This window comes from Cyprinus carpio, chromosome B16, assembly GCF_018340385.1.
Source record: "Cyprinus carpio isolate SPL01 chromosome B16, ASM1834038v1, whole genome shotgun sequence".
Lineage (NCBI taxonomy): Eukaryota > Metazoa > Chordata > Actinopteri > Cypriniformes > Cyprinidae > Cyprinus > Cyprinus carpio.
In genome coordinates this window covers 9267288-9281476 of record NC_056612.1, presented here as the reverse complement: position 1 = coordinate 9281476, position 14189 = coordinate 9267288, and the positions used below count along the sequence as shown (strand labels likewise).

Sequence of the window (14189 nt, the reverse complement as noted above, 5' to 3'; positions counted from 1 at the left end):
AGTTAGTATCAGTTAACAATATTTTGTTACTCATAATTATTTATTATATTCTTTTTCATTTTAAGATACAATTGCCTGTACTCTGATTTTACTGTAAATGTATAAGGTATATTAAGTTGTCAGACTGGGAGTATTTTACCCCACCTGTTTTCCCCACTCTATCCTATTTTTCAGAAGATGTGTATATGATAAGAATTACTGTATTTGGTAGTCAGATTTCCTTGCTTCCATTGTACACACAATGTTTAAGACATGTCACTAATCCATTCATGCATGTTGACGATATAATACACTGGTACATACAGTACATATAGATATCCACAGACTAATTCACCCAGTTTATTGAGTCTAAACAATTATAGAAGTACACTGAAAAATAATACCACAAAGATTATATTCAAAAGAAAATCAATGCAATTATATAAAAATAAAAGTCAAGAGGGTGCGATATGATTAGAAATCTAGTGCAATTTACTAAAATTACTAAAAAGAATTCAGTACAAAATTAAATCGTGTAATAAAGTCAATAAAAAGAGTTTAGCAACAAAAGGAATGAAATTTCATATTGCAGCAATGGATAACATCACTAAAAAAAACTACCAAAATAATGCTTTAAAAATGTATGTTGATCACTGTCTCATTATGTCCTTTTGGCTGTATTATATTACACAACCATAGTCAACACATCCTAAAATGGCACAAACTAAAATATAACCCTTCATCAGACACAGAAAGAAGAATAAATGTAGATATGCAGAAGTACATCTAAATGTGCAAAGATATGACTGAGGTCATTATAAAATGGGTGCCGTAGAACAGATCCCTTACAGTGTTTGGGTAAAGCAAATCACACCCATACTTCATATTACAAGTATTCAGTATAAAACAGTACAATCAGGCTCAGATTACAGTATTAAAAACCTACGGCTCATTTTTATCCCTACACTATCACAGCTGGAGACATGAAGCTGCTCCCTCTGGCAGAAGAAGTGACGTAATATCCGTCTTCCTCTCCCATCGTTCCGTCCTCGTCTCGGTCATCCTGGTAAGGAATCTGTTTGTCCTCCAAGGAGAAATGTGAAGGCTCATGATGATCCTTGTCATCATGGTATGCTGAGAGATCCTGTCAGAGAAGAGATTGTAGTGTTGTGATAAGAGTCAAAGCACTATCAATAAAAGAGATGATTATGATCTGCGACTGCGACTAATAAGCATTAATAATACACGGAAAATGAACATGCCATGAAATATGCATGATTTACCATCTTAAATGCCACAAAGGATTAGAGGAATAGAGAGAGTGAGAGAAAGGACTCTTACTGTCATTGGTTCCTCTTTGGTCTCATGGTGCATGAACTCAGAATCAGACACAGATGTTCTGATGATCGGCTACAAAAGGACAAGAAAAGGATGAATTGTTATGCTTAATAAAGTTTGCTAACAAAATTGCTTATCTTGATAATTTTTTTAAGGGGTAATCAAACAGTTAAATACAATATGTAATACAAAATCTGTTTATTACAAACTATAGGCTATTATCAATATAACAATCACCACAAAGAACTTTTTGTGAAACAGAAAGGTTCTTCAGATGTTAAAGGTTCTTTATGGAACCATTTAGATTAAAAGGTTCTTCTAGTGCACTTGAACATTTGGAATATTTTTATTTTTCTCTCTCTTTTTTTAAATAAAATTCAAAGAATTGACTGAAAACTTTTTCTTCTCTCTTTAATCTAAAACTAATTTAACTGCGAGCGTAAAATGAAGTATGGATCTCTCAGCTCTACTCACTCTGTCTGAATAGGTATTCGTCTTCATGGGAGGAGGAGGTTTGTGAGTGGGTGGACCGCTGTATAAGAACAGACACAAACACACAATCAGTACAGTGGGAAAAAGTTTAGAAGTAGCTGATGAGGTTTTTTTTAAGACCAGGGTACCAGTTAAAGATGGATGGAATATAACAGAGATGGCAGTACTTACTCTATGTTTTTTCTCTGGCGTTTGCGGACCATCACTATGATAGTTGCAATTAAGGCTACCAGGATGATTACACAAAGAATAGCAGCAATAATTCCTCCAGTAGGGACACCCTTTGGCTGAGGAAATTCTGAAGGGAAAGACAGAGAGACTTTCATCTCTATGGGTCGTATAACTGAATTGCCCTTGATCTTCTGAACTCAAAGCATTCTCCTCAGTCAAAACAGCTTGCATGCTAACATAAGACATGATCACCCGCACACCATACAGCACCATATCTATACAAGTTCAGGTTGTTTTTAAAGCACCACCTAAATCCTGCTGTGCTGTTATCTTACAGCAGATCCTGCTTCCTTAGACTGGATAAATAAATCCCAGATTCCACACACATAGAGTCATGCGGCATAGTCATACCACTGACATCTTCTAAGCCATAAAAAATGCAGCATTAATTTCTAATGACGATGTCATTTATGATTAGAATTATTATGTGCATTTATGGTAAGCTCCCTATTTCTATACAAATCATAGGACATACTGATTAATAGGAGGTGTTTAATTCATCTTAGAAATAAAATCAGAAATGGCAATATGTAAGAACGACATTCCACACCTATAAAAAAAAAAAAAAAAAAACGGGTGAGAAGTTTTTTTTCTTTCTTTCTTTCTTTTTTAATGATCTGTCTTTTTTTTTTTTTTTTTGTTTTTTTTTTTTGTAGCTACATTTGTCATTATGGATTTTTACTTTTATGATATGTGAAAAAAAGGCATTTATTTATTTATTTATTTATTTATTCATTCATTCACTTGTACATAATATTTGGATTCAATTAGCAGTAAGCATTTTTTCATATTGCAGAGTCCAATAAATAATAAAACAATAATAATAAACAAACAAATAAATAAATATTGCATTAAACAATAAAATTCTAAATAAATAATTATTTTATTAATTATTACTTAACATTTTATTTGATAAACCTGATTAAAATAAAAAAGTTACATGTAAACAAAGAAATAAAATGGCTTCTTTAGAAATATTTTAAGCATTTTCTATTTAATATGCAATAAAAAAAATTTTCAAAACTAAATAATCTTTACTTTAGTAACTTACTTTGAAGAAAAGTTTTTTTCTAAGCTAAATATTGTAAATGAGCGTCAACGTAATGTAGTGGAATAACTTGGTGTTACACTAGATGGCGCTCCTATGGTTAAAAACATTCATTGCTTCTAACTTCCTCCTGGTCATTGTATTCTCGACACAGACTAGACTCCCTGATGTCACCACCATAAAAGTGCAGCGTTTACTGTGAAAATATACCTGCTCTCACGGATCACTCACACACTGAAAGACAGGTTATTGTCTGGCGTTCGGCCGAGAGAACTGTGCTGGCCATTTTCCACAAGTCATCAACATGGGGATGTCAGTAGGAAGAAGAAGAAGAAAAGAAAGAGAGAATGCTGGCCAGCTAGACAAACCGGTTTAAAGGACAGAAGGGATGTTTTTTGTGGGAGGAATTTAAAAGAAAGACAAGAGTTTGGATGAAGGAACGTGCGCGCGTCATGTCTCGCTGAATATCTGCCTTGTCAATCACATGTCGTTCTCTCACTCCTTTCGTCTCGCGCTGTCAATCTCTTTTTGTGTCCTAAAGCACTCTTTCCTCTTCTCTCTAGCTCGGTCCAGCTGAAATCTCAATCTCAAAGTCATTTCAGTGTCCGCACAACTAGGAATTTCCACGATTTCTCAACGCAGGTTTTGCATCAGATTTGAATCACACAGATTCGTCAAACAATACGCACTTGTAATAACAATAAAAAAGAATAGTAATAAAAGCAAAATATATATACAGTGAGGTCCACATATATTTGGACAAAGGCACAGTGTATATTGCATTTGGAAGCTGTTGTTGTGAACCCACTTCATGTGGTCAAAGGATCTCACCATACAATAAAATTTAGACAATCATTAGGCTTCAAAAACAAAACAAATCCATCAGAGAGACAGCATGAACATTAAGAGTGGCCAAATCAACACTTTGGTACATTCTGAGAAAAAAAGAACGTACTGATGAGCTCAGCAATATAAAAAGTCCTGGACGTCCATGAAGGACAACAGTGGATGATCTGAGAATCCTCTCCATGGTAAAGAAAAACCCTTTCACAACATCCAGCCAATTGAAAAGCTCTCTTCAGGAGGTGGTGTGTCACTGTGAAAGTCTACAATCAAGAGAAGACTTCACGAGAGCAAATATTTTTACCACAAAGTGCAAACAAAGCCTTAGACTTTGCCAAAAAAACATCAAAAAAAAAAAAAAAAAAGCCAGACCACTTCTGCAAAGCATTCTTTGGATGGCTGAAATCAAGATCAACCTGTACCAGAATGACAGGAAGAAAAAAGTATGGGGTAGGCTTGGAAAAGCTCATGATCCAAAGCATTTTGAAGGTAAAAAAAGTGGAATATTCAGCAATGGCCAAGTCAGTCACCTGATCTCAACCTGATCGAGCATGCATTCCACTTGTTAAAGACAAAACTAAAGGCAGAAAGACCCACAAACAAACAACTGATGTCAGCTGCAGTAAAGGCCTGGCAAACCATCACCAGTCTTTGGTGATGTCCATGGCTTCCAGATTTAAGGCAGTCATTGCCTGCAAAGGATCCTAAACAAAATATAAAAAATTTAAATTTTATTTATTATTATATTTATTCGTCCAATTACATTTGAATCCCTAAAAATAGGGGGACTGTGTATAAAAATGGTTGTAATTGCTAAGCATTTTATGTTACATTTTTGTTCAGCCTCTTGAATTAAAGCTGAAAAAAGCTGCACTTCAATTTCGTTTTACACAAAACTAAAGGCAGAAATATATTTTCGTTCAACTCCTTGAAATTGAGGTGCAGACCTTAAGCTTTAAAAATATATGAACCTAACTGTATATATATATATATATATATATATATATATATATATATATATATATATATATATATATATAAAATTTCAGTTTATATATATATATATATATATATATATATATAAAATTTCAATAATGATAATAACTAACCGACATCACACACAGCTCATAAAAACAGCACGTACTTGAGCTGTTTGAGAATGAGAGAATTATCCAATCACACAAACAGAATGAGCAAAACACCACTCAAATCTGAAAACCCAATCAGGGAGACAGTTGATTCATTGGAGAAAAAGCCTTTAGCAGTATACCACAAACACAGAAAGAGATGGAGAGAGAATATGAGGTGTAGAGGAAGTGAAGGTCACTGCAGACAGAGGCAGAATGAGGGAAGAATATGAGTGTAAGTGCGTATGCGTGTGTGTGGAGCAATGGCGCAAGAAAGCAGGGAAAAAACTCAATCAATCATCAATGTGACATCGCTGTTTATAAACTCCAGTCTGCAGCTTAGAGTCTCAGAAAGAACATCCATGTGAGGCTGTTTACTGCCACATAAACAGGTAGACACAGATATTGCAGTGCATTAACTTCACAGTCACAGTGACCAAGTTGGTCATTAAAGAGATAGTTCACCAAAAATTAAAAATATCTGTCATCATGTACTTACATTAATTTCAGTACAAATCTGCATGTTTAATTTTAAGTGATTTATTTATATTGTTTCATATATTTAATATTCGTTGATTTAATTTAAACATTGCCCTGGTTTCCAAACTTCCATCCAATGTGCTCTTTGAAATTAATGTAGTTTCACTCAATAAAATTTTCCTCTACTGCTTGTCAAAACCAGATTAGAGATAAAAGTTTGTAGTTTTGTTTATCTTTCCCATGGCCTTGGCTCATAGTTCAGAGTAACTAACACTAAAAGCATTTTGAAAGCTCTTGGGCTCAGTAAACCACAGTATGCAGTAATTCAGTTATAGTGATTAGCATCGGGTCACATGACCCATCTCTAGAGACAATCCTATTTCACACGGTGTGTCTAAAGTGGCAGGTTGATGGGATTAATTTGTTGAATAAACAATTTAACTTGAATTATGGATGTATCAATGTGAAAAGACATGGGGGATTATGGCTGTAGACATGATGCTCTGTCAACGTAGGACCAGAAATATACCAAATGTGTGTGTGTGTGTGTGTGTTTGTGTGTTTGTGTGTGTGTGCAGAAAGGAAGCCAAGCCATATCCACGCTTAAGGGAGTTAGATTATCAGCATCTATTCTGACTGAGTGGAATTTGACATCAGAGAACATTTCCCATGAGACATCGCATCTCGGTGAATAACAATAAGAGAGAGACAGATCAAAGAAAGATGATGACATATCTGACACTGGAAACTCAAATGTTCAAACACAAGTTCTGACATATAAACCAGCATACATGATGAATCCAACCTCTGAAGCTCATGTAATGCCCCAAAAGCAGCCGGAGGTAAACAAATGAGAATGAATGTGTTATTATCAGGGCTGTGATGCACCTACTTTTTAAACCTTTTTTATTTTTTTTTAAGTGGTTCCAGTGGTGGTCCTGACCAACTTTGTGCCCTAGATAAAACATGATCCGGAGGGGGAAAGCACTTTTTAACAACTAAAAAAGTATGATGTGATAGTCTAACATTATTTTTCGTTTAGCGTGCAAGTAGATAATCACGTTTATTTATATAGCACTTTATGCAATACAGATTACAGAGTATATAATGCAGCTGGCAAACTGTACATTCAGTTAACTTTAAAGGCAACAATATAGAAATTTCAGAAAAAAAAACAAAAAAACAAGATAGGCTAATATCATTGAACCAAATTACAAAGTGATATGGTTTAACATGAATTTTGCACCCTAATTTAATGTTGAAACAATGTTGAAATTTAAGGTCCTTGCACACTGTGTCAGAAATTTTCATATGCGGTTTTTCGTATTCATCATCCTTTCCTATCAAAATGCTTGCTACAAATGCGAAAATACAGAAAATCGAACCTGATTTTTTTTTGGCGGATGAAAGCTTAGGAGGCAGTGTGCAAACATGATTGACACAACGTGACGTCGTATTTATTTTTTAACATGCAAACATTTTGGAGGAGAATTTTGGACTCAGTGTGCAAAGACCTTTAAGCAAAAACACTGGTAATATCATTGAAACAATGGTACACTGTAATGTTGCTTTTACATCAGTTGAATCTATCAACACTGACATTTCAACCAAAAAATGTCTTAAAATCAACATTATGCTGTGATGTTGATTCTACCTCACTGCTGCTGATTCATCAATGCTAACATATAAAATTAAAAAAAATAATCAATGGTAATATTGTTGAAGCGATGTTACAATGAGATATTATATTTCAACACAGCCATGTTCATTCTAAATCACTTTTGTTGATGCAACATTGAAAATGCAATTAAAATATTAACAGTTAAATCAATGTTGCAATCTGAGTTAAAGGGATAGTTCACCCAAAAATGAAAATTCTATCATCTACTCACGCTTAAGTTGTTCCAAGCCTATAAGCGTTTCTTTCTTTTGTTGAAGATATTTTGAAGAATGTTGGTAACCAAACAGTTGACAGTAGCCATTGACTTTAACTGTTTGGTTACCCACACTCTTCAAAATATTTTTTTTGTGCTAAACATAAGAAAGAAACTCTTTCAGGTTCAGATCAACTTGAGGGTGAGTAAATGATGACAGAATTTTCATTTTTGGATGAACTATCCCAGATAGCTTACGCTCGTCTGCAAGATGTCTGTTAAACTTTGCTTCATCTGGAAAGCATCTGCTGTGTGTACACACATCTGATAGACGTATTTAAGATGTTTCTGATTTAGAATGTATGTAAAACTGGCATCTTATAGACATTTTCTAAGTTTCTATATGACATCTGATAGGAAACGTTCTATAGACGTATTCCAGATGAGCAAAAACTCTAATAAATACGTCTTGCAGATGTATGTCTGCTATCAGGGATCCCTTTAGTGTTGAAACAACATTAACATTTCAGATACATTTAAATGCAACATCAACATATGAATGATGATACTTAAGAGCAAGTCAGTTCAACTGTAGTACAGAACAGTCAGAGACAGGAATGTTAAAATGTTAAAAACAATATTTTAAATTTGCTGAGCACAAAATTAGAACTATGGATGTAGTATCATTGAAGTCTGTTTATTAAATGTACATAAGGGCATGATTACACGACAAAAATGTACTAAAAAATGGGGGGAAAAATGCATACAGACGACAACATCGTCAAACGATCACAGATCTGTGAATACGACAAAAAACGCTGTATTATGCATGCCAGGCCAGTAGCTGGCAATGTCACTTTGTAAAGAAACACCAGGCACCTTTGCACATTTCTACAGGCTGATCATTTAATATGCACGCGCATAACATCACTGTTTAACAAATTTGCGTTTTTGTAGTTTACATAGAGACAATAACAGTACTGTTTTCAAAAATATGCACTTTGAAACACTTTTTCAAAGGTTCAGGCCCCCAAAATGCTGTTGTCGTGTAAATGACTGGACAAAATACATAAAAAGTTTTCAATTGTTAAATTATTAGTCGTGTAAATGCCCTCTAAAATTAATAAAGCTTCAATAACACATAAATTTTCTATTTTTAAAATTTTATATTTTGAATGGTTGTGTTGTGGGTGTGTTGTATTGTATTCGATTTACTTTTGAGTTTATTTTATGTCCAGTTTAAATTAATCACAAACGAAGGGTCTAATTAAGGCCTTCAGGAACTGTAGAAACTTCCAGGCAGTTTTGTCGAGACTGGGCTCTGCATGAAGATGGAAACAATCTAATTTGTTTCTTATTTAAACCACATAGCATGTAACAATTGTTCCCAGTTCAACTTGTAGAATAACTGAACTTAGGTGTTTTCAGTGACTATTTCTACTAAGCTCACTGACTGGGGAACAGCCACTAGCGTTGTACATGGATGCTTGCATGATCTCGTGGTTGTCAGCTACAAATTAACAGTTCAGTGTCACAGTCTTCACCCATGTGTGCTGTCGGTTTCATCAAAATTTCAATGCTGATCCAATATACTTTAAACATTGAAATATCAGTCTCAACCAAGATGATGGTTTGAATAAAAATTAAATATTGTATCAATGTCACTTTAAATATCTGCGTCTCAAGGTAACATATTTGCATACTTCTAAGGTTACGATTAGACCTTAGTGAGCTAGTTTTGCCACAGAAAATATGCTATCTAAAGTTGCAGAACATCCTGACAGGTAACCTTTTTTTTTACCTACAATTTTTTTCCTCAAACATTTACAGGCTGGCATCTGTGTTTCTGGTTATCATCATGTCAGCAGGTTTATCTTGTGCATTCTCTACATCTGACTTTGAACGGACATGTTGTTCACAAGTGGTCACCATTCATTTCACTCGAGCTGCATCGAGCACTGTAATATGCCGCATATATGCAATGCAGTTTGACTCACCCCATCACTCTTCATGATAACAATGCGGCACAAGTGTGTGTGTGCGTGTGTATGTACCTTCAGCAGTCTCATTCATCACACTCTGCCCAGCACTAATCACAGCTAAGGCCTAGACTAAGCCCATGCATTTAAACTGTCTGAGGATTAAACTGATGTCAGCGACACTGAGTCTGTGCATGAGTATGTGTGCATCTCTCCGGGGAGGCAGTGAGGTTTCTGCCACTGCGCATTAAGGCAGTAGACAGTAGCCACAGGAGGAGGCCGAATCCCCATCTCCAAGGTCACTGCTCCCTCAACACCCACAGCTCCTGATTTTTCAATATTTCCAACTGTGTTTCTGACAAATACTGATTTTGTCAGAAGCTACATCCAATCATTCACTCTTTTTTGGCCTAGCACACAAACATGTTTACTTGGTTAACATAGGACACAAGGAATTTCGCATGCTCGAAGTCTAGTGTGACCGCGGCTTAATGTGCTAAAATGCGGTTCAGAAATCAGGAACAGATTCATTCAGGAACGAATTAAGTGATTCACTGAGTGAGTCATTGAATCATTCAGTCAACTGATTCCGAACGTCACTAAAGTGTGTTGCTCGGACACGCAACAGGCTTTGTATGGAACTGTAATTGTTGGAGCAAAAAAAGACAAAGTAACCCACAATATTGTGTCTAAAATGTAAGTTACTTAATAGTAATGTATTGTTTATGGTTGTATTTTAGTTATATTTAGCACCATGTATAATTTTTGACAGGAATTAAAACTATGCAGTGAGGGGTGAGATGTAGGCCTACTATAGTTCAGTAACAACAAGCCAGTTGTTCAGCTGAAGAAATATATTTCCAAAACACTTTCAGTAGGCAAAAACACCATTAAACAGTTAAGAAAGCTGCGAATTGTGAAAATTACATGATGTAGGATCTTTATACAGTCTTTCTCTCAATCTCATTTTTATTCATGTATAATTCAAAACGGTGTCTATAACACATTTGTAAATCATGCTGTAATCATGTGACATGCCTATGAGTGAATCAGGATATTCAACAAAGTCATTTGTAAATAAATAGGGTACTAGTACTGATTTCCTGTGGACTTAATATTATTTTATGTATGAATAATTTTTGCAATTGAGGACGACCACAGCTGTCCTCAAGGGGATGTTTTGTCACATTTAGCTCACTTCTGAGGACAAATTTGTCCCTAAAGTATAGCTAAGTAAACACACACACATTGCTGTCAAGTGTTAAAAATGACTCTCACCAGTGCCCTTATAGTCATCAAGATTATTTTTAAACTTGTGATCTTGCATACATTCCTATCCATTTCTCCTAAATGCACACAACCACATATATGCTGTTAATTAAGTGTTGAGGAAACACCACACTTTCTGCTTTCCCCTGTATTCTCTCAGTCATCAGGATTATATTTAAATGTGTGATGTCTCAAACCTTCTCTCTCCCATAAACACCCACAGTCAGACATATGGAGCTCATCAAGCATGAAAGGGCAACCACGTGCACTTTCCCTTCTGCTTCTCTCAATCATTAAGACTTCTGGGAGAAGCATCTTCATCATCTCTCCAGTACTTTCTAAAGGTATATAAAGTTTATTATGTCTCACTATATCTCAGCATTTTTTTTTCAAGTCCAACTGCTTTCCTACTGTCTCTTCCAATCCAACTGCTTCCTACTGGCTTGAGCCTCTAAATTGTCTATTTTTGGTCAACAAGCCAGGCTCGTCAGTCATTTCTGTTTTGTCCATTATGAGAACACAATTAATTTTACTATACCTCTTAAGTAGGGTCCAAAAGTCTGAGAGCTCTAAAGTGAAAATGCTTCTTTTTTGTATTTTTCTCATTTAATTCAATTTCCTTGTTAAAAATGATATTAAGTCAAAGCTTAACAATAAAAATGGCCTGAAGCCAGCTTAAAAGCGTTTAAGTGAACTGTCACTTTGTGACTCATTGGATCAGCACTTCAGTACAGTACTAATCATGTACATACATTATTTTCACCCTAATTATCCACATTTTTTTATTTAGAAGGCTTAACATTTGATGAAAAAAAAGATAAAAAATGCTTTAAAAATAAATATTAAATAACTGTTAAAATGTACATATAAAATTTGAAATTCATATATATATGCCTTATATATGTTCATTTAAAATTATAATATTAATATTATATCTTTTTTAATAATAAATAAAAACATTTTTATTAGTGACCTCGAATCGTGCAGAATCGTAAAGGTGTTCATTTTACATCATAATGTTTTCTTGTTTTACATTTTTCAAAATCCTAAACTTTCTCTTTGTTTATAAAATCGGTTTTGCATCTTAGCTTTTGAGTTTGTGCACATATACTACACAAAGCTGTACAGGAACCTGCAGTTTACATTTAAAGAAGTGTGACTGAATTAAAAAAAGTGAGCAACAGTGAAAGAATGACAGTTTCCCACAAAGATTTTCCAGTTCCCAACTCAAAGTTAATGTGTTACTGCCGAGGGCAGACAGTGTGTTAACCTTTCTAACCTCTATCTGTATTACACATATTCGCACACATGCACAGGAAGTCATTTATCCAAGCACACTCATTAAGATTTCCATGTATTAGCATTTAGCAGTCGCTGCTGGGCAATAGTGCTGCGATCGCTCGTGTTTAGAGATGCAGATGTATTAGAGCGCCATGGTTTAAGGCGCCTGCACGTGGCCTAAACAGCCTCGCGACTGAACCAACCAGTTCCTGATTACTAGGCCATTACCCCAATTACACTGCCGCATACAGCCACAGGGGCCCGATCGCTGGGTGAGCGCGTGTGTTCACTGATGTGTGTGTATTTGTTTACCTGTTCGTTAGCTGGGAGTTATTCAGCTTCATTAGTGAGCATTCATGCTTGCTACAGTCATAATTGCTGTGTTCCCCCGCCACAGTCCATAGCCACATTCCAAACTCGCCCCAACACAGAGCGAACACACCCCTACACAACCCAGATATTCGAAGCATCCCAAAGCCAACAACCGCACACCCCACACATCCCTGAATATCTGAGATTCTACCAGCATTGGAAGGACAAAAAGCATCTTTTAGCCCAAACCAAAGTCCATGTGCTGTTTTCCAGAATCCGTATATGAACAGCCCAAAACCTTTAATTACACACCCGATAAAAAGTCTTTAATGTGACTGAGTTATTGCGACCTAACAAGGGAATCTGTGGCTTTGTCCTGTGCCACAACACCCACTCCATTATCTGCTATAAAAATAACAATGAGCTGGGAGAGAGAAAGAGCAAAAGTGAGGAAAAGAGAGAGAGAGAGAGAGAAAGGAGGACAGTAATGATCATTACAGACATCCATGTTGTCCTTTTCTGCCGTGGATGCTCCAGGGCGGGTGGGTGTCATTTTTTTTTTTTTTTTTTGTGCAAAGTCTATACCGCATTGATTAATGCTATGCTCTTTCTCTCTCTCGCTCATTATTTGAAATTATTGCTCATCTAGCTATTGGCCTGGCCCCAGTAAACACACTGCTGTATAATATCTGTGTGTGAGACAGTGAGAAAGTGTGCAGCTTATATTTGTAGCTTACATGACTGCCGTCGTCATCACTTATCAGACCACCAAGACAGAGCAGGACAGCAGACTACTGAAAGCCTGTTACAGACACAAGCCAAGACCAGTGTCTGCCTGTTTTTGAAGAGCCACAACAAACCCTCAGTCGATTTTTTCCACACATGTATTATGCAAAGGGTGTAGATGACTCTTTGTGTGCACTGAATGTATTTTTTGCTTGTATTATTATTTGGGTCAGTGACTTGATGCTCACTTTTATCTATTAATTTATTCAGAAATGCATTAAAATGCAATTCTTATATACAGTGGTTTCAGTAAACCTCTTCTGTGATGAATATGTTTTTAAATTTTGAATTGAAATTAATTTTGAATTTTTAACTTTTTTTATTAAAATGATATTTAATTTTTTTTTTAAAAAAACGAAACTGCTTTGTTTAGAAAAAACTTTTGCAAATCAAAGCCATGCAGTGCAGCCAAAATGAAAAACTTAAATCTATTATAGAGAAGAACCCTCTGTGTCAAGGTTGATAGGTCTCCTAAAGTATCAAATAATTTGACCTGGTAATGACAAGGTTCAGGTTGTAAAATGTCATGTGGTGCGACTGCCCAAACATAGTGGTATTTATGAATTACTAATTCATGATAATTGTAAAAGAAAATCATAAAAAGTAAATGTAAAAACATTTTGGAAAATATTGATTACGATACTTTATGTAAAAATGTAACATTGCTCATCAAGGCTTTATTTATTTGATAAAAAAACAGTACTATTGTGAAATATTATTGTAATTTCTAAAATTGTTTTTTTATATTCTTAATATTAATATTAAGCAGCACAACTGTTTCCAACATTGATTATAAATCAGCATATTAGAATGATTTCTGAAGGATTGTGTGACACTGAAGACTGGAGTAATGATGCTGAAAAAATTCAGCTTTGCTTCACAGGAATAAATGATATTTTAAAGTATATTAAAATAGAACACTGTTATTTTGAATTGCAATAATATTTAAAAAAAAATTCTGAATTTTTGATCAAATAGAAAACTCTTTTAAAAAATTAAAAATCATACTGGTACCAAACTTTTGAATGACTGTGTATGTCTGTTTTGTAGTCTATTTGTGCAACCTGTAAACTGTCAGTCAAATATGGTATTTAGAGTCCCATGCCATCTCATTTTAGTCTTTACACACTGTGCCCATTGTATAGCGTAC

General features: G+C 35.0%; 1 protein-coding gene across 2 annotated transcripts in view; it reads right to left on the bottom strand.

Annotated features, from left to right (window-relative positions):
* Positions 1–311: 311 nt before the first annotated feature.
* LOC109054052 (nectin-2-like) overlaps positions 312–14189 on the bottom strand; it is a 65109-nt gene continuing 51231 nt past the window's right edge. For both annotated transcript variants that reach the window (XM_042740560.1, XM_042740561.1), the window contains 4 exons: positions 1981–2107; positions 1792–1849; positions 1321–1389; positions 312–1123 (listed from right to left, as the gene is read on the bottom strand). In XM_042740560.1, coding sequence (XP_042596494.1) covers positions 941–1123; positions 1321–1389; positions 1792–1849; positions 1981–2107 — 437 coding nt within the window. In that variant the 3' untranslated portion in view covers positions 312–940. The remainder of the gene's footprint in view (positions 1124–1320; positions 1390–1791; positions 1850–1980; positions 2108–14189) is intronic.